Raw genomic sequence first — 24905 nt, forward strand, 5'->3', positions numbered from 1 at the left:
CCCAAAATACTACACTTAATAACCAGAAATTACATGCAACAGTCTGAAACCAAGTATGGCAACTGAAAACTAGGTGACTTTTCAAAGTGTTTCTGGAAAAAGCCAAGATTGCAGTAGTTTTGGTCATTATCAATATGCAAGAGAGGTAGCCTTCAGTATTCACAGCATCACAGCTCAGTAAAGCATAGCTTACTTGATGCTGTTAAATTATCATCCTCAAAATGAACAACGTGCAACACGTAGTAGAATAGTAACAAGAATACAATGGCCAAAACAAAAGACTAACCTTACAAAACTCCAAGTTCGAAAGATCATTAGATTTTTCTTTATTTATTTATTTTAAATTCTGAAGTTGCCCATTTACCTGAAAGAGAGAGCTCTGCTTCTCAGTAGCCGGTGCCTTTTCTATCCAGGAATCCAGTGGTTTCAGTGTATTGGTATTCTGAGTAACAACAGGAAACTTAGCTGCCAAAGTTGGTCTGCTAGATACATGCAACTGTTGTTCCTGTTGCACTATTTGGAGTTTTTTCAATAACTCTTGAGGCGAAATCACCCCAGAATTGGCTGCTTGATTGCCAGAGAGAGAAATCGGCTGTCTAGGAAGTTTGGATTGTTCTTTACCAAGTGCCTGACACTCCAAAGTCTGGCCTCGTAGGGAACCACTGAAATACACCAAAGGTGGCTGGCTCATATTATTTACCGGTGCTGCTGGTACTCCAACAGCAGCAGGAGTCCTGCTGAACACAGAAGCTGTTGAGTTTGCAGATCCTGTTGCACTGGGGTCCATTTTAGTCACTGACCCCGACTGACCCTGTAATTTCTGTAACAAGCTTTGAGTGCCAGCAGTATCCTGAACTACATGAGATGTTGCAATACCATGAGAAGCCACAGGTTGGAAGAGTCCCGTGAAAGTCTCACCCACAGGGTGGATATTGCCATTTTCACACAGTCGGTTCTCAGGAAACTCAGCAAGTGGATGAAGGTCCGTCCCACGCACCATAAGCTTCTGAATGGCGGGGCAAAGCTGCTTCTCTGCAGAGGGTGAATGCCTGCTAGGTTCTTCGTAGGACAGTGAACGTACCACACTCTGCCTAACAGGAAGATTTTCTTGATGCTGTTTACTAAGAGGTTCTGTGACATCTGGCTTTTCTTGTTTTCCAAACAGCGCATTCAAAGACAAGTGCTGTGGTTCAGGATCCACATTCTGCCAGGAGATAAAGAAAAAAAGTAAACATAATTCCTTCATGTGTAAGTTACATTAAGTGGCAACAGTATTTAGCAAGCAGTATTCAAGGAAAAGCCAAGAAAACTGCTATGCTCTTTTCTCCCAAGAGAAGTTTTAATAGTTTTGTCACATAGGAAGGACAAGGAGACAGTTGTCAACGTGCTAATGTGGGAGAAAACCAGTGAATCTGAAACAGCAGTGGTTTCACTCTAAATACCATGAAAAAGCATCTTCCCTTTCAGCCATCAGTACAATATTATTAAGAGACAGAAATCTCCCCTTGTATGAAGCAGGGCCACTTTTTGTGTATCTGCTTGTCCCAGCTGAATTCAGTTTTTGCAATGTGATTTAGCTTGAAGATATATCAAGTGACTTTATTTAGATTAAATCACCTAAAGAAAAAGAACACAAAAGATGTGGTCCAGAAATTTACTGGACCAGCTTGTGATCAAAGCATCTGAAAATGGGAAGGCTAGTATTTCTTCTTTGTATAAGGATAGTATGCCTGTAATTTACATGCTTCCATGATATAAGATGAGGCTTGGGGGCTTTATTATACAGATCAGTCTTTCATTAAAATAATTCCTTACTGATTCTACTGATTCTACCTCAAATTCTGACCTTCCGACTCAAAAAAATATTCCTACATGGCTACTTGACCACAGCAGCATTAGTCAGAAAATACGAAAAAACATTTTACCTTGCTTTGCTGAGATATTCGTTGATGCTGATTTTCACTAGGCTTCACTGGGATAGGTTTGATTAGGTTGGGGTTGTTACAGATTGCAGAAGAACTGGTTATTTGTTTTGGCTCTGAGCAGGTCTTACACTACAACAGAAAGGAAGTATTTTTTTAGGAAGTGGACAATATCCTTTCCCGCAGTTCTGATCTGTAATAAAATCCAGACACAGCCAAGTACTCAATAACCAAAAATGGTAGTTGCAGCACTGATTATGAAATGTTTATGCTATTGAAAAAACTATAACAACTGCAACCTAATTTTCTAAAACCACAAAGCATATGTAAAAATAAACACTTGGTTCCAAGACGCCCTGAGTATGAGGCTTCCCTCTAATTTAAATGTCAGTTCTCTTTCTTGCTGTCTGCTTTTCCAGCACTTAAAAAATTATAAATAAAAGCACCTTAGAAACCAAGCAACAGACATGCTTTTCCAGCAGCAGTGGGCAGCTAGAAGTTGTTTAGATACACGAAGAATTAATGTGCCCATAAAGAACACTTAAAATGCTTTTTGTTAAAAAAATGTAATTAAACTCAAATTCTTTTATATAAATATTCTACATTGGAACTTGGAGGATGCATATACCTGCACAGAAAAATAATTAAAGATGTAATCCATTTTCAGAATCAATGTTTTCTTATTAAATATGACAGGATTACTAACCATATTTATAAAAACGGGCTGAGAAAGATGACAAAAAGTGATCAGGGACGTGGGATGACTGATACGTGAAGAAAGAAGTGTATGACTTAATTCAGAAAAAACCACAGAAAAAGCCGCATGAGAGTGAAATAAATGGAATAGAAGCTGTGAACAAGATAGCCTTATTTTACATTGCACAAGAGAAAAAGAATTTAGTCATTGAAACTAAAAACACATCGGGTATACAAGGAATGCTATTGTCACCAGAAAACAGTGTATTGGAAGTCATTGTCACTTGATAAAACTGAAACCAAGAAACTGGATTTTTTAATGCACAATCTAACAAAAAAAGTTAATCCTATTTAACAAGAATATTCATAGTCCCTTATCTGAATTTGATGGGCTCTGAATTCTATGCCACAAGACTACTGGTTGGGTAAGGCACGACCAGTTTTGGTTTCCCATTCTTGCTTTCGAAGAGCCCAGCCTTCTGCATTACTGGGGACAGAACTCTGGACTAGACAGATAGCCCCATGGACACACAGCAGAGCCACTGCTGTGCAATTACAGAAATGTCAGTGTCCCTTCCAGAACTTCCCAAGACAAACTATTTAGGATGCAAATGTGCTAGGTGAGAAAATAACCCCCTCTCTCAACTATACAAAAGTGATCATTTAGTCCATTTCTGACACCTACCGCAACAGCAAAGACGCAGCATATATTTAATTTTTTTTTTTTTTTTACATGTTGGATAACATACTATCAGATATTGCACTATGAGTTCTGCAGGATTTAAATAAATCCATTTGGTCCTTATTTCTCCAAGATATTTTAATAGGCTGACTTCTTCAGAAGATACGAGCACCTCAAATTCCACTGTTATACTCTGCATGATCACAGAACTAAGCATATAAAAATGAGATGAGAAGCAGTAGAGTTTAACAGAGTTATAACTGCACGAGCATTTTTAAGGCCAAATTCCTCTGCAAAATTAACAGTAGTATACACAAAGGCCTATAGTGAAGGACATTGATGAATCAGTATTATTTCCATGATTTGATAACATGGCTAGTAGTCTGGTATCAAATACAGGGAAGTATGCTGAAGAGGAAAAAAAGCCTGTGATGATGTCAAAAGAATCTGTTACTACTGAAGCTCAGAGTATAAGGTCATTTTGATAGAAGAGTAGCATGGCTTGCCTTGCTGATGAGTAAATTAGGAGCACCAGCATGACATTTTAAGCAACCACCAAGTGGATAGGTAAAGAAGATATCAGATGCCATCACCATCAAACAGCAAAAAGCAGCATGAAAGAAATGTCACCATGAACTTTAGTGACAGAACCAGGAGAGTACTCATCAGCCACTCATCACCACATCTGATGATTACTACATCTTGCTTTACAGGTCTGTCCTTTAGTCATGTGTCTTATTTGAAGCTATGTTCCTACAAGAGATGCATAAGAAATCAAAAGGTTCTAAGATCAAGTCAAAGAAATACTAAACAACATTGGAAAAAAAGCCCCAGAAATAGGTGGTGAATGTCAATCAAAAAGAACAAGACCTTGACTTAGAATGCTTTAGCCAAGTATGGTGCAGTCTTAAATATCTGAGGCAAACAACTGCTCTGTGTTGTGAGATTTCATAGCCTACCTTGAGCTCAAGCTGAACACTGTCAAAGGAAACAATGGACAAGCACAGTACCTCAGCATTACAGTTCTCCTTAAGGAAATACCATGTCACATCCCAACCTTGTGCTCCGCAGCAAAAATCTGACTTCTAGACATGTGAGCAGTAAGACCTATCAAGTACAAGCAGAAGATGCTATAAGGTTTGATACAAGGAGAGAAGGCCAGCCAAGACCTGATGGAACTTAGGAGAACAATGTAGATAGATGGCTATGCTGAAAGTGATGAAGTTTTGAATTTGTCAGAGCTAAAAATCCCTAGAAAGTGAGGATTTCTACCTCGCTGATGTAAAGCAGGCACAAGATCATATTAATGAACAGTCACATGTTGTACAAGGTGCTGTGCAGAATAAAATAATAAATAATAAAAAAGGATGGGGAGGCTATGTAGTTTTCTTGTGTAATCTGTAAATGTCTGACTTAATTTGGGAATAGGAGATATCCTTCTAATTCTGTTACATTCTTAAAAAAAGCAACTTCATCCTAGGATTTAAAAATCCAGCAAATTTCCTTACATGCTTTGAAAATTGATGTCCTTATTCTGCAGCTCCCAACATTTTTAAAATGCCCTCTTCTCCAAAACCATACAGAATTAAAAAGAGAACAATATATTTCAAAACTGATTTCAGCACATCAGTATTCTAAGTCACAAGACATACACTGCCCAAGATGTAGATGTCAAAAAAGCATGTATGCTTGAAATATAATAATATTAAACATAAAACCAGTTGTCACTGCCTTTATTTAACACACCCTTCCTAATTTTATACTACCAACAAAACAAGAAAAAAAATCACATCTCCACTTCTTTAGAGGTCAGTACTCTTACTACTCATGCCTCAGATGAAAAGGAATTTTCATGTTATTACATTAATAATCACTTAAATGCAGAAAGATTAAAGATTAATTAGAAGCAAATTTGCTAAAGATCTTATTTGCAAGGAAAATAAAAATCAAACCCCTACAGTTTAAACAACAAATCTCCTAGGAATTCCTATCCTTTGTCTTGATTTTCTGTGTGGTCATGCAAAAATGGAAGGTAATTTTTTCAAAGATTTATTGCCTTCTCATAGAATCTGAAGACAGACTAATATTTTTCCTATTTTCCATTTACACTTTTTTTCTATGTTTATTTAATGGAAACTGCTCAAAAATTTCATAATATCTCAAATCACACTCTTTTATACCAAGCGTAGATATTGATTCTGTATTAAAACATAGAATAGAAAAAGATACCAGGTTTTGGATGTGTTTGTCCACTATAATACGTTAAATCCCTGTTACAGAAGATATGAAGGTCCTAAACTTCAAAAGAAGCTATACCACAACAAAAGGGGCTACATTTCACCGTAGCTCAAATAGTCTGCTTACCTTTCAAGGATCTCATTGGTAGCCACATTTCAGAAAAATAACTTTTTCTCTCTTTAAATTGCTTATAGAATCATAGAATAACCAGGTTGGAAGAGACCCACAGGATCATCGAGTCCAACCATTCCTATCAAATACTAAACCATGCCCCTTAGCACCTCGTCCACCCGTCCACCCGTGCCTTAAACACTTCCAGGGAAGGTGACTCAACCACCTCCCTGGGCAGCCTGTTCCAGTGCCCAATGACCCTTTCTGTGAAGAATTTTTTCCTAATGTCCAGCCTAAAGCTCCGTGTTTCATATATATCTATATTTCTATGCTCTGAACACTTACGAGCTTTATTATTGCATGACAACACATGAAATACAGAGAACAGCAGCAGGAACCTGCAGGCTTTGTAACAATGTGCAGCATATATATGAATAGTTTAAATTATTAGATTTTTTTATTCCCCAAAGTAAAACGTTTTTGATTGCTCAATAATACAGAGCATTATTACTCCATTAGTTACTTCTTTATTTAGAAACCTCAGAAGACCAAAGCAGCACACGGGCTGAAATCATACTACATTTCAACCTTTTAATTTCCTTCCATTAGTGCTTGAAAGTAGCTACCAATCACAATTAAAAGCAGTAACTTCACTGTTAAAGGTCTTCTCTGAAGGAAGTTGTTTGTACAAACCACAAACTAATAGCAGTTTGACTACTCCACCCAGAAAGAGGACGCAACTTCAAGTGCTACTCAATTAGCAATAAGTACAGGAGCATTAACAGTCAAAATGAAATCCAATTTATACTTGTTCTTATCTCATAGCAATCAACAAATAATCAATCACATACATATTCTCCTTTCAGACATTTTTATTAATAGCGTTCATTTCTTTCAAATCTTTAGCAAATCCTGACAAAACTTTTCTATCAGCCACTTACACAAAAATCACAGAAACATAGAATGGTTTGGGTTGGAAGGGACCTTAAAGATCATCTAGTTCCAACCCCCCTGCCACAGGCAGCGACACCTCGCACTAGATCAGGTTGCTCAAAGCCTCAAAAAACCGAAAGCACATTGCCCTAAATCAGTTTCACTTCAAGTAAAACAAAAACCAAACCAAGTCAAAACCTTTTTGTAAAGCATAAGCAAATTGCCATCATAGTATCATCAAAAAGAAACGTCTTCTTTTTATAGACAGTAAGTCCCACCTTGGTATATTCATCTTTGGCCTTGGTAAGCATCCGTAAAATATCCACTTCCTTGTTATTAGCAGAATTCATGATCATTGGGGAGACTCCTGTTCCTGTGCCCTGCTGTGCTTTGAATTGTTCCTGCTGAGTTAGGCTGAAAGTTGGAGGTGAGAGAAGAATATACGAGACACAAAACATAAAATATAAAAAGTTTAAGCACAATTATTTTACAATAATTAATCAAATATCAGATTTTCACCCCTCCCATCATTGAAACATGTGCATAATAAAGATCTATATTACAATGCAATTTGGCCAAGCATGAGATCTATTTTATCCAATCTTGAGTACACTAGGCTATAGACTAAAATTTCTGTAACTCAGTCACTATTTCTATATCCAGAAGGAGAAGGGAATTTACAGTGTTATTCAGTTTTGCTGATGGTGGAGGATGGTAAACACACACAAATCAGTCATTAACTACTAGCAAATGACCAATTTCCTGCCCCAGCTGTTTTATTATTATTATAGAATGCTGAGAATTAAAACATGCAGCCAATTGGCTGAGCGACAGGGTATTTTTTATCTATATGCAACATTGCTATTATAAACCACTACACGTGGTTTACAATTGCATGAATCCCCTGAAAACTAGTTTTTATTGTAGTAAATTACCAGTTTGAGAGTATCTAATCACCACCAACTGAAACTTGAGTTAGTTAACTAAAATTAGCTGTCAAAAACCTGGGTTTCCTAGGGTTCGTTGCTTAATTCTGTAAATTCATCCCCATCAATTATTTCTTGGGTCACAACTGACTCATTTTAGAGCTACAGAATATACAGCAAAAGCCACAAAGCTCCTTAAACAACCCCCCACCATTGTCACAGTCTGTGTTTCACAATGTTTTGTCACTGCAAAATGAAAAGCAGCAGGTATTACTTTAAAAAGAAACATAGCGGAAACACAACTACCTCCCCATCCAGCATTTTGTAACAAATCCTATCTGGAACATAGCGGTAGAAGAGTTAAAGCACTTTGCTATGGATTGAGATGTGTGAGGATGAGCCTTGTTTGGACTTGTACTGCAGGGCACATAAATGGGCTTTTGTACTCTTGGCAACTTTGGCAATCAAAGCTGATGTCACTTCCTCAGCATGCTTCTGGCTACAGAAGCTGTTAAGCATGGGACAGATGACCTGAAAAGGAGAGATTCACAGGTCTGACAGTGCCTTTGCATTGCACTCCGTTAGTACCTAATGCTGTCAGCTTGCCTGTATCTGCCTCCCATGGCTCTTCTTGGGATGACAAAGACCTGGCTCCACATCATCCCTCCTCCTGTCCCTTAAAAGAACTATAACACAGTGTATCCAACCATATATACTGTAAGCAACCAGTATATCCAATCTCTGCCCATTCCTATCAGGCCCCTTTACTGTATTCTCCACGTTACATCTCTAAAAATTTTAGATTAGCTATATTGCTAAAAATCTGTAAGACTTCAGCTCCTTCCTCCTTCACACAAACAAGAAAACCTGCAGAATATAGTCATAAGAAAGGGATCATTGCAAACAAGCCAAACATCAGGCCAAGCAGAGGGTAGAGCAGAAGAATTAGCCCTGTCCATCCTGGACACATGAAGAAAGCATTACCCATATCTTTTGATTAAAATACAGCTGAGAATACAGTTCTGTTTTAAATTTTAATCACAGATTAAACTTGATTGCAAAGTTATAGATTGTATAACATCTATAAAATATTATTATTATATATGCAAAAGTAATGAATTAAAAGCCAATTAAAGTCTTGCTTTATATTCCAAAAACAAAGTAAATTTTGTACATATTGCTAAGCAATGAGGAAGCTGAAATTCAGACATGATGCAGAAACAGGATGAAACCCACAGAAATTGTATCATTACAGTATGCCTTCATGATAGGCTGCATTTACACTGACATAAGAAAAAAGAAGGTAAGAAGAACACTAAAAAAGAAAATCTCCCCAAACTGAAAAATATATTAAAACCCCAATGAATGCAATTCTTCAAAAACAAACTTGGAGCCATCAGGAAATAAATCAGGTGAAGAGTTACACTCTGATGTAGCTGGAAAGCTGCACAGCAAATTATGAAAAAGTATTGCAATACAGTGATTTATTTCTGATTATACAAAATGCAGTTGTGTGACAATTTCACTTGCAACAAAGTCTGTAAAAATAGGTTTAAAGTAGAAAGGTATGACCATCCTAGTAATACAATGTGCATGTATGTACAGAAATACATACATTAAAAAAAGCACAAAAAGTCTTGTTTACCCATCACTTACTTTTTCATGAGCTCTGCAATTCTTTGGCATTCTTCCTTATCATAAAACCAAATCCCATATATGGACACTGTAAATGCACATCAAACACAAACTATGAGCATCTTCTCAAACAGCAGTTCTACCTGGTACATATTTTAAAGTGACCTGTAAAGGAATTTTTAAATTTATTTCTGTCTTAAGTTTTCCCCATCTATAAACATAAAAATGACACCTCAGATCTGCCAAAATCAAAAAACATCTAAGGTATATCTCTAAGGATAGGAATTACAAGCTCTTGAACGTGAAATAAAGGCAGAGGTATTTGATTATTTTCTTCAGAATGCTAAACCAGAGGGGATTTTTTCTTCAGAACCTTTTCCCCTGTCAGTTTTTTCAGTTGTCATATCATTCCCATCAGACTCCAGTGGCTAGTGTCCAACAGGTAGCATTGCATGCAAATATAAGCAAGATTTGTTTAGTTTTCAACACTCTTCAGGCCTATCTTTTATATCATCAAAGCTGTTAGAGTAGTACTAATGCACCTATGCCTCCCTGCTGATTTCCTATGATGCTGCCCATTATTTTCACCACCAAAGAGGTAATTATCTGTAGCCAAACTCAGGATCAGAAAAAAAGTTCAGATCTCCACTAAGGTAAGTGCCTGCATCTTTGCAGAGCAATAACAGATTTAAATTTACTAGTAGTTCAAGATTCTTAAAGGTACACTCCGCTAATGAAACCATCACAATGGTAACAGCCATAATGGAACCATATATAGCACAGCTTTCACAATATTAAACAGGAAGCTTTCTTTTTCCACTCATGACCATGTCATATATCTCTTGTAAGACAGCCTGGGAATAAATGTACAATACTGTCTTGAAACAGTCTGTCCACATTTGTCAGGGTAACTGTCCTATTTTTAACCACAGGCACAAATTTCCTATGACAAGAGAAAGGGAGAAGCACTTAAAGGGTTAACATGGATCTTCCCCTCTCTATCACCACAACCTCATGTAATATCCACGTTCCCTTTACATGACATTACATCTAATAGGCAGCCACTCTGTTCCTTCCCCTTCCTCCCTCCTATTATACTGCAGGCAAGAGCTTTCGCTTACTCTTACTAAGAAATGGCAATTCCTAACATGTCTTCAAACATAGCAGGGGCTAGATTTTATTTGAAAGGAGCATAAATGGACTAAGCACCTGTTTAAAAATGACTGCAACACTGATTCTGATCCTCTAATATTTCATAATATTAGCAGAATCCTAAAATCACTCACTTCAATTCCACAGAATCAAAACCATGGCATACGAAGTGTAAGTTGGCTTTGTTAATGTTTGGGAAAAAAACGAAAGTGCAGCTGTTTGTAATACACAAGTGTAATACTTATCTCCATTCCCACTCAAATTTTCAGCCATGTGTTGTCCTTTATATAATTAAAAATGGTTCAATTGTTTAATACAGGATACTGGTGAAAAGCCTAACAAAAAAAAATCAACAGCTACCCTGTAGACACATGATAAGGAACTTTAAAAATATGTGCAGTCTTTTCTATGATTATTCAAAAGTGTGATGAAGATTTCTATTATTGTCCTAGGAAAAGGTAAGTAACGTAATATGCACCAGTAGTTCTACAAATGTGCACTACAAGAGTTGATCTGAACTGCACAAATAATCTCCTTTTTGTAACACAGATAATAATATTAAAATGTGCATTTAAAATAGACATTAATATTCTAAGACATTCTAGTAAGCATCCAATAATAAACTGCAAACCTGTAGCAAAGCCCATGAATGAATCACAAAGTTCCAAACTACCAACCTATTATGCAAAAATAAACATCCTCCTGACAAAACACATTTGAAAGCCTGTTGTTGTCTCTATTACAAGTAACATTGTATTTTTCAATGCAATATTGTAGCAAGCAGACTGAAAAACCCCAGACAAGCCATATTTATTTCAATCAAGAATCTTCTTTGTTATAGAGGAATCCCCAGTGTAGAAGAGTATTGACAAAACTTTATCCATCTGCTCCATCCTCTCAATCTATCTTCTTCATGTCAGTTACAGCTGGTGGCATCGTCAATATGCAAGACGAGTTGAACAGTTTCACCTTTTGGCCAATTGATCAAATACGTTGAAAGCTATTTACGAGTACCTGAGAAATCTGAAAGCTGACATTCCCATGAAATCTGCAGTGCTTCTGGCCATTGAAAGCTGAAGGATTGGAATCAACAGCACAAGCAAGCAGGTTTACCTCAACTCAGTGACAAACATAGGTAAACTGTCTGATTATCGGTGTAAAAAGAAATTCAGATTTTACAGAACTACAACTAATAATTTGAGATACAATTCAAATGCACACCCGTTCCAGAATGTGAAATAGGGACACTCATTACTGTCTGCCCCACCAGACCAAACCACCACCCGAACAATATTTCACATCTTAACTGCAGCTTTAAGTCAGGATTTTGCAGTTCCAGACAGCTTTAACCTAGATGTTAGCTAAACTTCATACCTACCCACCCATCCTTACTTTCTTAACTCAGTCAAATGGTACATCCAACCCAGACTAGGAAGCACAGTTGAAAGTAGGCTAAGACCAAAACTCAACAGCCTCTGAGCCTAGAGCTCACCCATTTAGTAGTGAAACTTTTCCAAAGTGGACAGTCCTCTTCCTCCTTCAACAGTTCTGCCATCTGTCCTGAACAGATGAATGCTTCAGAAATACATTGAAAGATAATCACACAGCCACTCTAATAGCTGTAGCACAACGTACTCCGAGCTCTTTCATGCATGAGAGAACAATGTACCAATGAGAAGGCAGTAACTTGGTAGAAATCTGAGATAGCAAGTACACTAACATATGTTTTCATATTGAGTGCTCATCACCTGGAGTTATCATGGTGTAAATTCATACTACAGTAGTATATTCTGCTATAATCTAAGTTTAAGGAAAAAAAAATGTAAACAATAGTAGTAAAAACATGTATTAATAGCCATCTTCTTGATTAACAATGAACATGAAGTGGCAAAAAAAATTTTTACATGTATGACAACACACAAAACCCCAGAACCAGCAAAAGAATCTAAGATAATTACAAACTGTAACTGTCAAGCTAGGAACCTGGCACACTCTCCACTAACAAAAACTAAATACACATACAAAACAAATTTCACTACAAGCTTTCTACCAGCACGAAAACACTGCATGTCTTATCAGGATTAAACCTAAACAGATTACTTTTATCCACCCTCCATCTCCATCAGACTTTGATAAAAAGGAAATCCTGATCTAAGTATCATTCGTAGGGTGGTAATTTCACTGAAATGTTAAAAATGAATCATTAAACAGTGGAGGCACAACTGAATCACTAAACAGCAGAGACACAAAGAAAATTCTTCTACTGCAGGATAAAAGAGGAAATATTATGTCACTTTTAGGCCCAGCTTCAGATATAAAGTTATCCAAGAAAATGTTATTATAAAAAATAACAGAAAAAGAAAAAACAAATCAATGACAAGTATCTCCTGTTAACCAAGTGAGCCAGTTACATGAAAAGTAGCAAACAAAAGCCCAATAAAGAGAGCTAGTTTTATACTGACAAGATGGTAGACATCTATTCATCCACTTTCAACAGTTCCAAAGTTACTTACTAAAAGAAATGAGATTTTAGTAATGACTGGTCACAGTAAAGGAACAAAAGGGCACCAAAGTTATGATGTTAACAAGATTACACAGAAATAGGAAGACATATCAAATCAATAAGACACGATTAATCCTGAAGAAGAATAAATTAAATAAATTACTTAAATCATCTAATTGAAATGATTAAATATTAAGGGACATCAGTCTTTAGAATTTGAAAAAGGTAAGTTAATCATAAATCAAATCTGAAAAAAATTAACAATGTGTGAAGCCCATTTAATAGAGCTCAGATATCGAATTTCAGTAAGTATATTCCTTAACTTTTAAATCACAACTGTGGAGCCAATTCTACAGCTTCCGCCTTACAATTCTCATTTTTTTGGCTACGGATTTCTCCTGTCCTCACAAACACCAGAGCACTCAGTACTATTTATAAGCAGAAGCTGACAGCTGCTCTCTACCAGAATTGCAGATGACGATTTCTAACCTCTCAAAAACTGAAACATTTATTTATTTATTCTGATGAAGAATTTCTTATCAACTTCCATCGTTCATGCTAATTATCCTACTAAAAAGGAAGGCATTTCCTCTAGGATTATTTATTTCACTCCTCATCGATCTAGCTTCAATTTCCAGCTATTAAGATTTTTGTCTTCTGTACAGACATTTCCATTATTGAAGTTTTGGGTTCAGTGTATCTGCAAAACAATTTTTAAGCTATTGCTCCCCAGACTGCATGCAGCATTTAATATTTGTAAAAGGAAATACAGATATACCATAATGAATGACTTAAGAATCCACTGTACCTAGAAACTGTTTTACATTTGCTGGTATTAAAAATAAATACATAATTATTCTTCATCTTTCATGTTTTATTCTTGTTATCATGCTTCTTAAGATACTATATTCCCTACATATAGCCTAGACTCTTGCTCCTGAATACATAAATCTAACCTGGGTTATATTAAAATGCAGTTTCTCTATATTTATCTTACAAGATAGCCAGACTCCTTGATGTTGGTCATCTTTTCCCTTTGCTATCTACCATTCATGTAATACTTGACTATTCACCAAACTATCAATGCTTGCATTTCTTTTTCCAGCACTTTTTAGAATATTGCAGCCTTCATTTTGCAGGATTTACTGAAAAACAGCCAAAGAAGGTTATATACACAAAAATAATTTTTCATCTATGAATTCTTAACTTAAAACATGAATCAAGGCATGCCATGTTAATTTTGTGGTTTTCTACTCTAATGCAAATGTGCTCCCTTTGTCCACAATACCATCTTTAAAATTATGATACAAGCATATGATGTTCCTTCCATTTTGCTTAGGCTCAAGTAGTGAAGGAGACTTGTTTGTTGAAGCTCTATAGCCTGCTCTGCAGCAAAAAGCAAGAGAGAACTGCAACAAAGGAAAGATGTTCTAAAAATCCTGCAGCTAAGGCAGCTGCATGATATCTTGGAAAGCTGAATTCCATCTCTGATGCTGCCCCAGAGATATTATGCAACGATATGCAAGTTGTGAAATGTCATCTTAAGTAGCTGTCACTGATTGTTTATGTTTCATTTCTCAGTGTTTGATTTGAGGTCCAGATTTGAATGTAAGATCTGAGTTCATGCTCTGCAAAAGCACCAGCTACTTATAATCACAATCGAAGTCTGTAAAAAGTGTTTTTGAACATATGAATGAGAAATATATTGGAAAAAATAGGCCTGAGTAATTTAAAGTCAGACACCCTGCATTTAATTAATCTCTGACACAGGAACCCAATTGGTAAAACGGGAAGAATAACACTTCTAATCTGAGCAAGGCACAAGAGTTCAGCTTATTCATGAGTTACCAGTTAGTATACAGATTAGTGTCACAGAGAACAATAACATAAGAAAAAGCAATTAATAGTTCTGTCCCTAGTGCTGAACTTCAATGGTATGTAATAAACCAAGAGGCCCATACCAGTAATGAGGAAAACCCAGCATATGGAGTAGCCACTTTTTACATCAACATCATTCAGACCATTTGATAATCGAAGCAAAGTCCTTATTGCAAAAGAAGATGGCCACATAATTTAAAATTCCATATGTGCAACAGAGAGATCACACAAGCAACATTAATTTTGATCTTTGCTAATTCAGAAGCCTTAAAGGTCTTTTCTTTCTTTACAGCCTTAAAGTTCTTGGAAACACAACATTTTGCTTAGATATTTGAGTATTTAAAACCAAAACACTAAAAAAAATATTAAATTTTATCATATTATACCACATTAATAGTGATGTGGTTCATCAACAGGACTGGAACTTTTAGGTCTCTTGCTTCTCTACATTGCATAAAGCAGCATAACACAAAATATATATAACCCAAATGCATTTGTTTCTACAATTTAGGAAATCAGCTTAAATACATCACATTTCTGGAATTTTTTAGAGGGGAAACTAAATTTTTATGACGTCCCAGGCACAAAAATGCCAAACTGAAGCAAGGTAAGAGTTTTTCAAACAGCAAACCCCTGTATTTGTATATAAGTTTAACCTAAATTTCTAAAAAGCTTCTGAAAAAGCCCAACCTGGTAAATAATCAGACACCAATTCTTTCATTTAAAGGTTCATAAAACTACTGATCCACTTAGTTGGGAAACTTTTAATACAGTCAGGGAAAAGGATGACTCGGTATTTCCATTATTTCAAATGTTTAAAACATTATATATGAACCAGCAGGAAAAAAAGCCAGTTACTAAAGGGAAAAGAACGCTGGTCAGAGATACCTTAATGCAGACTGATGGATCCCACATGGAGAATGAAAAAGCTAGTTTTCAGCTTGGCCAGTCAAATTCAAGTGAGGAGTGAACTGTTCAAGCATCTTCATTAAAAAAAAACCCAAAACAAAACACCTCAAAATAACAAGAAAATATACAAAAACAACCCCCCCAATAAAATGCAAAAGCCCCTCAAAATCTCTTTCCCTAAAAGCAGATGGTTTGAGAGTGGGCAATGATTGGCAACATTACTGAAGTCAAGAATAGGTTCCTCACCACCATCTGTTTAATTCTGCCTGGAACTATGCCTGAAAAATCAACACAAGAAAAAATTTTTTGTTAACAGGATGGACCCTGAAATATTCCTGCCATCTTCTACAAGCCATGAAAGTTGGGTGACCAATTTGCAGACCTACAGATAGAGCTAGCAAATAGTTCTGATTTCATGAGGCAAAAAAGGGAAAATTAAGATGTTGGATTGTTTCTCACAGCATGTCTGTGGCTCTACTGTGCTAACCTGACTTCAGGCAGATTTTTAATCAAAATTTACCAGAAATTAATTATAAAAAAACATTAACTCTGTACCAGACATAAACAGACTGGCTCACTAGAATGCCCCCTAAGTAGTCTCAAAGCTAAAGTTATGTTAGTATTGTAGGAAACTTTAAAGCCCATTAATCCATTTATTTCCATGAATCTCGGCAGACACAAGAGCCCATCAGCAGGTTCTTTACTTTTTGGAAAAGAGCCTAAAGGCAAACTGAATTTGCAAGATATCCCCTAAAATTGCATTCTGTTGATGCTACAAGAAATTTTTAGTCACGACACAGGAATAGCATCTATGTTATGATCCATCTGGCTTACTGCATTTATTCCCCCCCCTCACTGGTTTTCCAGTCACATCCCCTGACATTGCATCATCAGTTCCAAATAATTTTTAAATCATGATGATGCATGACATAGAAACTAAGGCAGGAAGTCTGTAGATGCCAGACTATCAACAATTTCTTAAGTAACAAGTTGTTCTAAATAAATATTTTATTGTTCTTATTCATGAGTTGTTCTTAAGTAACAAGTGGTTCTCATTACTATTTCACAACAGACTTCTGAAACGTCCACATCAGACAGGAGCTCTGCTGCCTTTAGTACTGGAAACGATTAAGCAGTCTCACTCAAGGAGTGCAAAAGCTAAGCAAAGAGATATTAAGATAAAGAAACAGTGAATAAAAGTACCATTTCATTTTTGATACAAAAAATTGATAGACACTGACTTTAGAAAGATAAGTGAAGAAGTCTACAGCAAGGCTAAAAACTAAATCCAAAATCTTGAGTCAACAAAAGCATCCCTACTGTGAAAAATATTCCATCAGAGAATAGTTCAGTGTAAAAGAAACATGACACCCCAACATCTGAAGCTATTACCTGTATTAACTTACCATTGCTCTATATTCTCTGCTAACGTTCTACAGCAAACCATAAAACATGTCTTCAATGCACCGAAATGAAGCCAAGCCCTGATCTACAGGAATCATCTGAACACAATGGAAAAACACCACTACACAAATCTAGGCTAAATATATATCCATAACTTCTGTTAGCAGGAAAGTTTACAGTAACATAACACTATGGCAAGTGGAAGAGTACAAACCACACGCTTTTCTTGATTTTGTGCAGATTACATCATACCCAGTAGCTAAAAGCAATAACTCTCCTCAATCAAGGAGAAGGGGACAACACTTCCTTTCCAATCTGGAGGCAAAAAAAAAAATTTACTTTTATTTTAAAGAATATGAAGGAGAGCTGCCTTCACCTTTGCTATTTCCAGTCTTTATATTTCGATGCTGTCCTCCACTAGGGTAAGAAAAGAAGTAGCTTCTGTTATGCTTGTTGTGGAGTAACTGGGCTTCTAGTCCTGTGGAGATAATGCCTGCACTATTGTATGTAACATGCATGGTTGGTAGAGGACTCATCAGGATATGAACATCGTGGTTTTAATTTATAATTGAGTCAAATCTGAAAACACGTTCCCTATCATTTTTAAAGTGCATCTCTGAGGTACCTACCAAAGGTCAAAGTACATCTCTAATTGCAGATCTATAGTTAAATTCAGGGTCAAGTTCTTTTCCAACCTCTGCTGATGTCCTTTTCTTGAATAAAACAGAAAAAAAAGATAAAAAAAGAAAGAAAACTATTCTAACCTCACCTAGGTATTCAATAGCATGTTATTTTATGTTTTTCTTTCACTGAAACCTGAATCTTTATTATAATCAGCCTGATGAGTTGTCACCCCAAATGGTTTAAATCCTACAAAATTATGAACAACTTCAAAAAGGGCTTCATGAGGAAAATAAGCAACCTTAACTGTAAATGATGTTTTTAACTTTGCCTGTTGTGATCTCATCTCTTATTTATTCATTGCATACCTTCAGAACCTAAGTAATGGAAACACATTCGCAGATCTGGCCCAAGTTCTTAACCCGTAACAACAAAAGTCTAAGTTGTTTGTATATATATATAAATGTTCTTGTAACAAGTAACACCTAAGAAATACCGTAAGATTATCAGAATTTAAAAAACCAAAACAAATATGGTATTTTTCCACTTGCACACTCTGTACATGCCATCACTTTGGAGGCAGAACATTTCTTCATTTTCCCTACACCATTTCTATTTCTGAAATGGTTAGAAAAAGAAGAAAAAAAATAAACATAGAAAAAAGGCAAAGGTACAGTCAAGTACGATTTCTGAAATTTCAAACATTTAGCTCATATTTACAGCAAAGCATATGTATTTACTTCTACTGCTTTGCCACAGGCTCATAACGTGTTATATTCAACCCATCAAAAAGTTCTCTGCTGCTCAGTAGCCATTCCTACTCTTACAGTCAGCTTCTACATTGCCTTCAATAGCAACTGCTTACCTGTAGAGTTACTGTTGGAAATTTTTAAGTACATATGATTTTTTAGCAATACAATAAAATTTCACGGGCACAGAAAGGACCTTCACTGTTTTCACATAATAGTAGCCAAACCGTAATAGGTTTACTCCAGCTGTGGATAGGTTCCCACTGTGCTCAAGCTAAATTTCAGTAGATGGTTGCACCTTGGACCCTTTATCATTCACATATGGCCACTGCATTTTTACATGCTTGAAAACTGAAGGATCATTAAATTTAATCTCAAAGTATTAATAAAAATGTTTAAAATCTATTTTATGACCTACTTTTTTTCTTGTAAAAGTTGTAATTTTGTAATTTCGTTTATGAAGATACAAATATGGCCTCTTTAAGCTATGTTACTGCTTTTCACTTTTGATTGCTGTAATTCTTTTTTAACATATCTGTATATCTTTAAAAAATTTATTTTATCTATTGAAAATACTGTTCAGATTACTACGAACATTAGCAGTTTGCTCACTTTTCATACCTTTTTGCATAACCATTCTGTGCGGGTATACGTCCAGAGGGAGAAACAGAATGCACTCCTGAGATCAAGTTTGTCACCAAGAAAATCAAATTTAAACAGTAACCATTTCCTTGTTCTAAACATGTAATCCAACAGAAAAACACACATTTATCAAATTCATTTTATATTAGCAACTAGACATTTCACAGTAGCAGCACTGGGAAGTACCCTGCAATTTTTAATTCCTGAATATGGAACAGAGATACATTTCTATTCAAATAAAAATTTGGGATTTTGTATTAGGTTATTTTCATTACAGCAGTTGTATTATTTTCACACAGAAAGTAAAAGTGCCTATTTCATTTTGCTTCAGCAGTCAGCAGTATTTTACTAGCTCATGCATAAACCTTTAGGAATAAAACATATCAGTATTAAAACATCAGCAATAATCTTCTCCTGCTTTTAACTCTCTCAGTGCAAATTTGAACTACTATGTTTTATATTTGAAATAAAAAAATACAAAATATTCATGTGAGAGAAAACAAAATAAAAACAAAAGAGAGATGACAACAAAAGAAGCAATGCACTGCGGGAAGTCATATGATACCTTACATAATAAATCCAATGTTATTTCTCTCCTTTTTTAATTATTATGAAATTTTATGAACCTCTTCATTGAGAGATGCTACATATTCCTGTGTAGAGGACTTAACACATGCTAGGCAAATAATATTGAAATTTTACAGAAAGGCAGCTTGTTTGACATGAGAACTGGTGGAGCTCAAACTAAGTCCATACCCTGTCTAAGACAATGACCAGCACCAGATGATTCACAGGAAGAATCTTCTGGTGCCTTTATTGTTGACTTCCGACCTAAAGCATATGCCTTGTACCACTTACATTTTTTTTCCCTGGCTCCAGGATCGCTGGTTGGTTTTAATCATATAAATAATATCTCTGTTATGCAAAAGGATTACTGAAACAGTCTCTGAAACACCTAGGAGAATGTACGTCCAAAATAACAAAGCTAACAGGTTAATCCCACATTTTTTGTCTTAAACAATGCTTTTAATCAATACATAATGATATGAAGACTTAATATTTTATAAAATTTTATTAAAGCAAGCTGTGCATTGCAAAATCAACAACTGGGCTGCAGTCACATCCATTAAAGTCCAGAAGATAACAAATAATAAGCCCAACGCTGTTACTAGTTTGTACACCAGTTAAAACAAAAACGTAACACTGCATTTGCAGCCTCAGTGGAATTCCACTGGAACAGTTGCACCGTGTTTCTGTATAGAACACATTCCTTGTCCTTTAAAGGGTATGCTATCTTATACTTGAGAAGGGTTTGTTTCTTTCTTCCTCCTGTAATTTAAAAGTATCATTTAATGTAGATTTAAGGCTTGTTTTGACAAAGACAGCACTGATGAGGCACTCAAGAGCTTGTATTAAATCAATACTAGTCAGAAGTAAGCAGTTTGTATATGCACTGTGGGACACACTTGCTCACATATTTATCTTCCATGTTTTGAAAGAAGGTTACAATTATTTTTATATATATACACACACTTATAAAAGAGCGTTAGTGAGCAAGCTCACATTCCAAGTGAAGTTTTCTGCCGATGTCATAAGTCCATCCCCCTCCTAGACAAACCTATTTTTTTCAAACACAAGAGGATATTATCAGAGCAGTCCGTGCTGATATACAGAAACCAGAGATTGTCATGGCTTGGTGAGGTGATGAGCTGACGGGTGGATGGCGCCCATTATCTTCACTTCTCAATCCAAGTTTTCCTGAAAAACCACAGGGGGAGGAGAAGGCTCCAAATGAGCATAAAGCACAGAGGACAAGCAAGGGATTAGGAGAGAAGAGCAAGGAAAGGAAGAATAATGCAAGACGTACTGCAGAGGTTTTAAAGAGCTGGAAAATAGTTTCTAGATTAAAAGACCAAGTTGTCAGTAGTTCAAAGCAATAATCAGATTTTAACTTCGGTACAAGGCTATTATATAAAGAACTCTAAAGTAAGAAACAACTGACCAAAAGGAAATTACCTTTAATATATATAGAAAATATACTCAGGTTCAGGTGTTTCAATATTCGTTGGAATTTTAAAATGTTTCAAGCCTTTGTTCGGCAAGCGTATCATCCGCTAACCAGCCACCAGCCAGGGGAACCCGAAACGAAGTACAAAGGGAAGCTGGTGCATGAAACTCAGCTTAACTGCTTCTACATCAAACCCGGAGGTAAGACAACATTATCCATTTGTGTGTATGCAACTGTAGTGGTATCTACCTGATGGGATAAGTATTCCCTTTCTATTTAAATAGAACAGCTTGTATAATGTATGAAACTATGCTAGTAACTTATAATTGTTGGGGACAAGGTACATTGAAGTCCTGTATATGTGATCACAATACCACAGGATTTTGGTAACTCTGGTAATTCTCAAATCTGTGGATTTGAGTAGGTGAATGGCTTCTCTTGGTAATATGTCTTTTGAGCATCCAATACACATTGCTTTCTCACTTCCACTTTGACACGAGAGCAAAAAAACGGTACGCAAGTACAAGTAACGAGGAAGATGAAAAGGCTAAGTAAAAAGCAAAAGCTCAAAATATTAAATGCATATGTGTGCACGTGAAGGAACTATCCCGAGTAGAGTGTTACGCGAGAGATTTCTAAGAAGCAGCTAGCTCTGTAATATCTTCATTTGCAGAAGAAATACGCAGGCATTCATGTACATATTTACGCTGATCTGGAAACATCTACCATTTCATGCTATACCAGGAGGCATGTATGAAATAGAGGGTATACAGGTAGTCACATCAAAATAACCTCTTTAAAAAAAACTTATCTGTTCCAACTTGAACTTTTGAGCTTTACTGCATAATATGCCTATCTTATCTTGCAAAGATGTCCGGAATTCCCAGTGCTGGCAGTACACTCTTAGCAATAAACGGGCAGACAAGCTAATATGTTGCTTATATGCTAACATCCATAAATGGGAAACGAAGACTGTGCCTAGCAGATGCATGCAGTATTATACTCCTTCCATTCTATACAGAAACTCATCCACAACTGCAGGATGCTCGACACACACTTTTAATTCTATTTCATACACTATTCCTACCAATGTGTTTGCCCAGGCAGGGATACAGTTCCACCATACGCAAAATAATTACCAGCCATCGAAAAACTACATAGCTCTGTTATCTTGGCTGCATAGCCTGTTTCTTCTCACATGACATACAGTTTCTCTGACTTTCAGATTGGACTCTCATGTTTCCACATAACTGAAAACCAAGGTTAGGGATACTGCACTTCTTCTCACTATTTTTTTTTTTAACCAACTTCATCACACAAGAGAAACACATCATTAGATCAGAAAGATGGCTGAAGCCATCACAGTTACATTTGTAAAACCTGCTATCATTATAATGCCACTTTACAAATGCAAAGCATTCCAAATTGTTTGCTTTGCTCAGTCAGCCTTTCACAACAATGGTACCAAATTCTCAGGGTAGGAAGGGTGAGGAAGAAATATCATAAATATCCCTTTACGAAAGTTTCTGAATTGGGCAAGGTGACAAGGGATATGGTTTTACTGATCAAAACTTAACCTGAAGGCTTCCACAACTGGCACATACAATTTCCACTGAAAAAAAAATATATTGTATTTAGTCTAAAGGAAAACATGAATAATGAAGCGGCTCTGGAAAATATAATTTCAGAAGTACTAGCACAACAATTCTGCTTTAAAAATAACAAACAGAAAGGGCACATAACAGTTCCTCCTCTGTTTTGGTTTTTTTTCTTTTTTTTTTTAATTTAAACATTAAAAGCCTAAATTGCAGAACTACATTTATTCTCCACAAAAAATCCCAACACCATAAAGTAGAATTAACCAATACCAGCAAATCTTAGACATATATTAATCATTTAGTTTCATTGTGGCCTCTGCAGGTCACTTCGTCCCGTCTGTCTGCACAAAACAGGGCTAGCATCAATAAGATAAAGAGCCAGGAAAAGAAGAAATTATGATCAACTGAAAGGTACATTCTATTGCACTTTTTCATTCAATTTATTTTTTACAGTAATTTACATATATGCATACTTCTTTACAACAGATTATCCTGTTCCTTTCACTACATTAAAAATGCAATCCTACTTCCATAGACTTAAGCAGAGTTTAGCTTTCAAAAACAGATTGCATACTCTAGAACAAGCAAGCCAACTAATCAACACACAGCAAGATCGTGATTCCCAGTCTTAAAAATCACCTGCCTTGAGCCAGCACTGCTGCATGTCCATCCACACCCGACTGCAAAAGTGTTCAGTTATGCCATCAAGTTACAATGCTATTTTTAAATCTTGACAGGCAAGTATTAATGATTTTCGGCATACTCGAAAATTAAACTGAGAGACAGAAAGCTTAAAATCTAATATAAATATGTATGTATATATATAATTATGGGTTTATATATTAAAATGTAAATCGATATCTATACCATCTCCAAGGAGCAGTTTATTATTTTTCTTGTCATTCTGATGCAATTTTTACCATCTTCTAAGCACATTAAAATCATTACTACATCGGAGTGTAAAACACAAAGGGAAATGTAGCAGGAAAGTAGTAATGCTTTTCTATATGCTTTTATAAACAGATAATTTCTGAGTGTAGGTACAAGCAAGCCACTAAACTGAGCACTAGACAACATCGCACATGAAGAAAAGTTATCATCACTATGCATCTGATATACAGGAGAAGAAATAAGCTTGCTTATTTGCTTCTCTCAAGAAAATTGGCACAAGCCAAATGACAAAATCATTAAGTTCAACACAAACTATTAAATGAGTTTAGAAAAAAAAAATGCATGCAACATGACAAAGCTCATTCTGTCTGAAAGTCGACATCAATCTTCTGGGATTAGAATCGACTCTTACTACAATGTTAATGTATTTTCAGTATGCATATTTTCTTTCTAAATTAAAAAAAGGAAAATAATATCTATGATTAACATTGTTAGCATTCCAATGCTCCCAGCAAAACTGAGGTTGCACTTTAAGGTCAATAACATCCAAGGAAGACAATTGTGACCTCTGCTACTGTTTCTATCTTGCTGGATGCATGATGAATTTTTATAATGCTGATCAAAGGACAGAAGGTGGAATGGGAAGAAGGAAGAGCGATTTGTTTATTTCTCTAAGACAAAAACATCTCCAAGGACAGAACCTCAGGTAAACTACATGCATTCGTATTCTGAACAAATGGCAGCAGTCAGTCCAGGCAGGCTTTTTTTTTTTTTTTTAAAAAAAACCAAGCTTTAGCCAAATCTGTTTAGCAAACAACAGGCTGAGAAGAACATACTTCTAATGAGGGCAAGGCCCTTCAGCCAAAATTACATTGAATTTCTATAGTCTGAGCCCTCATTTTTCAAACACTTTTGTTCCATACTGACAAACATTTCTCCGAGTTTTAAACTATAGAAACATTTTCTTCAACAAAACATGCAGATTCTAGCAGGCCAGAATAATAATTCTGCAATCAAACTTAACCTCAAAAAAACTTGTTTTTAAGTCATTCAGCTGTAACAAAAACATTGCGTTCTGCTTAATGATGCAGCAAGAGAAAGCCATGTAATATTTCTCTATCAAGAAGTCAGGGATCTGACTCATGAAATTTAGAGAAAAATAATACAAATTGAATGAAGTTAAAAACATTTAATGGTATTTGTTTCAAAATTCAAAAAGACCAATAAGCATTTGGGGAATAAGCAACTGAACACACACTTCAGTTTACTGTGTTCATCCTGTTGGGGCTTTTTTCTTGTTGGACCAGATACTGTATGTAGGCAGGTAGGAGGCTGATAAATAAGGGTCTTCATTTTAAACTGACATTTTTACTGAAACCAAAAGCCAAAAAGAAACTCTATTATATC

General features: G+C 35.9%; 2 protein-coding genes across 24 annotated transcripts in view; one reads left to right on the forward strand and one right to left on the reverse strand.

Moving 5' to 3' along the window:
* Positions 1-24905, reverse strand: part of DCP1B (decapping mRNA 1B) — a 45370-nt gene that overhangs the window by 10777 nt on the left and 9688 nt on the right. The window contains exons 4-7 of one of the 2 annotated variants that reach the window (XM_069861618.1): positions 9165-9231; positions 6861-6996; positions 1926-2054; positions 365-1204 (exon numbers count right to left, since the gene is read on the reverse strand). In XM_069861618.1, coding sequence (XP_069717719.1) covers positions 365-1204; positions 1926-2054; positions 6861-6996; positions 9165-9231 — 1172 coding nt within the window. The remainder of the gene's footprint in view (positions 1-364; positions 1205-1925; positions 2055-6860; positions 6997-9164; positions 9232-24905) is intronic. The other variant, XM_069861629.1, reaches the window with a different exon arrangement.
* Positions 21080-24905, forward strand: part of CACNA1C (calcium voltage-gated channel subunit alpha1 C) — a 480521-nt gene continuing 476695 nt past the window's right edge. For all 22 annotated transcript variants that reach the window (XM_069861396.1, XM_069861462.1, XM_069861443.1 and 19 more), the window contains exon 1: positions 21080-21209. In XM_069861396.1, the coding sequence (XP_069717497.1) occupies positions 21080-21209 (130 nt within the window). The remainder of the gene's footprint in view (positions 21210-24905) is intronic.

This window comes from Phaenicophaeus curvirostris, chromosome 1 (genome assembly GCF_032191515.1).
Source record: "Phaenicophaeus curvirostris isolate KB17595 chromosome 1, BPBGC_Pcur_1.0, whole genome shotgun sequence".
In the NCBI taxonomy this organism is placed as follows: Eukaryota; Metazoa; Chordata; class Aves; order Cuculiformes; family Cuculidae; genus Phaenicophaeus; species Phaenicophaeus curvirostris.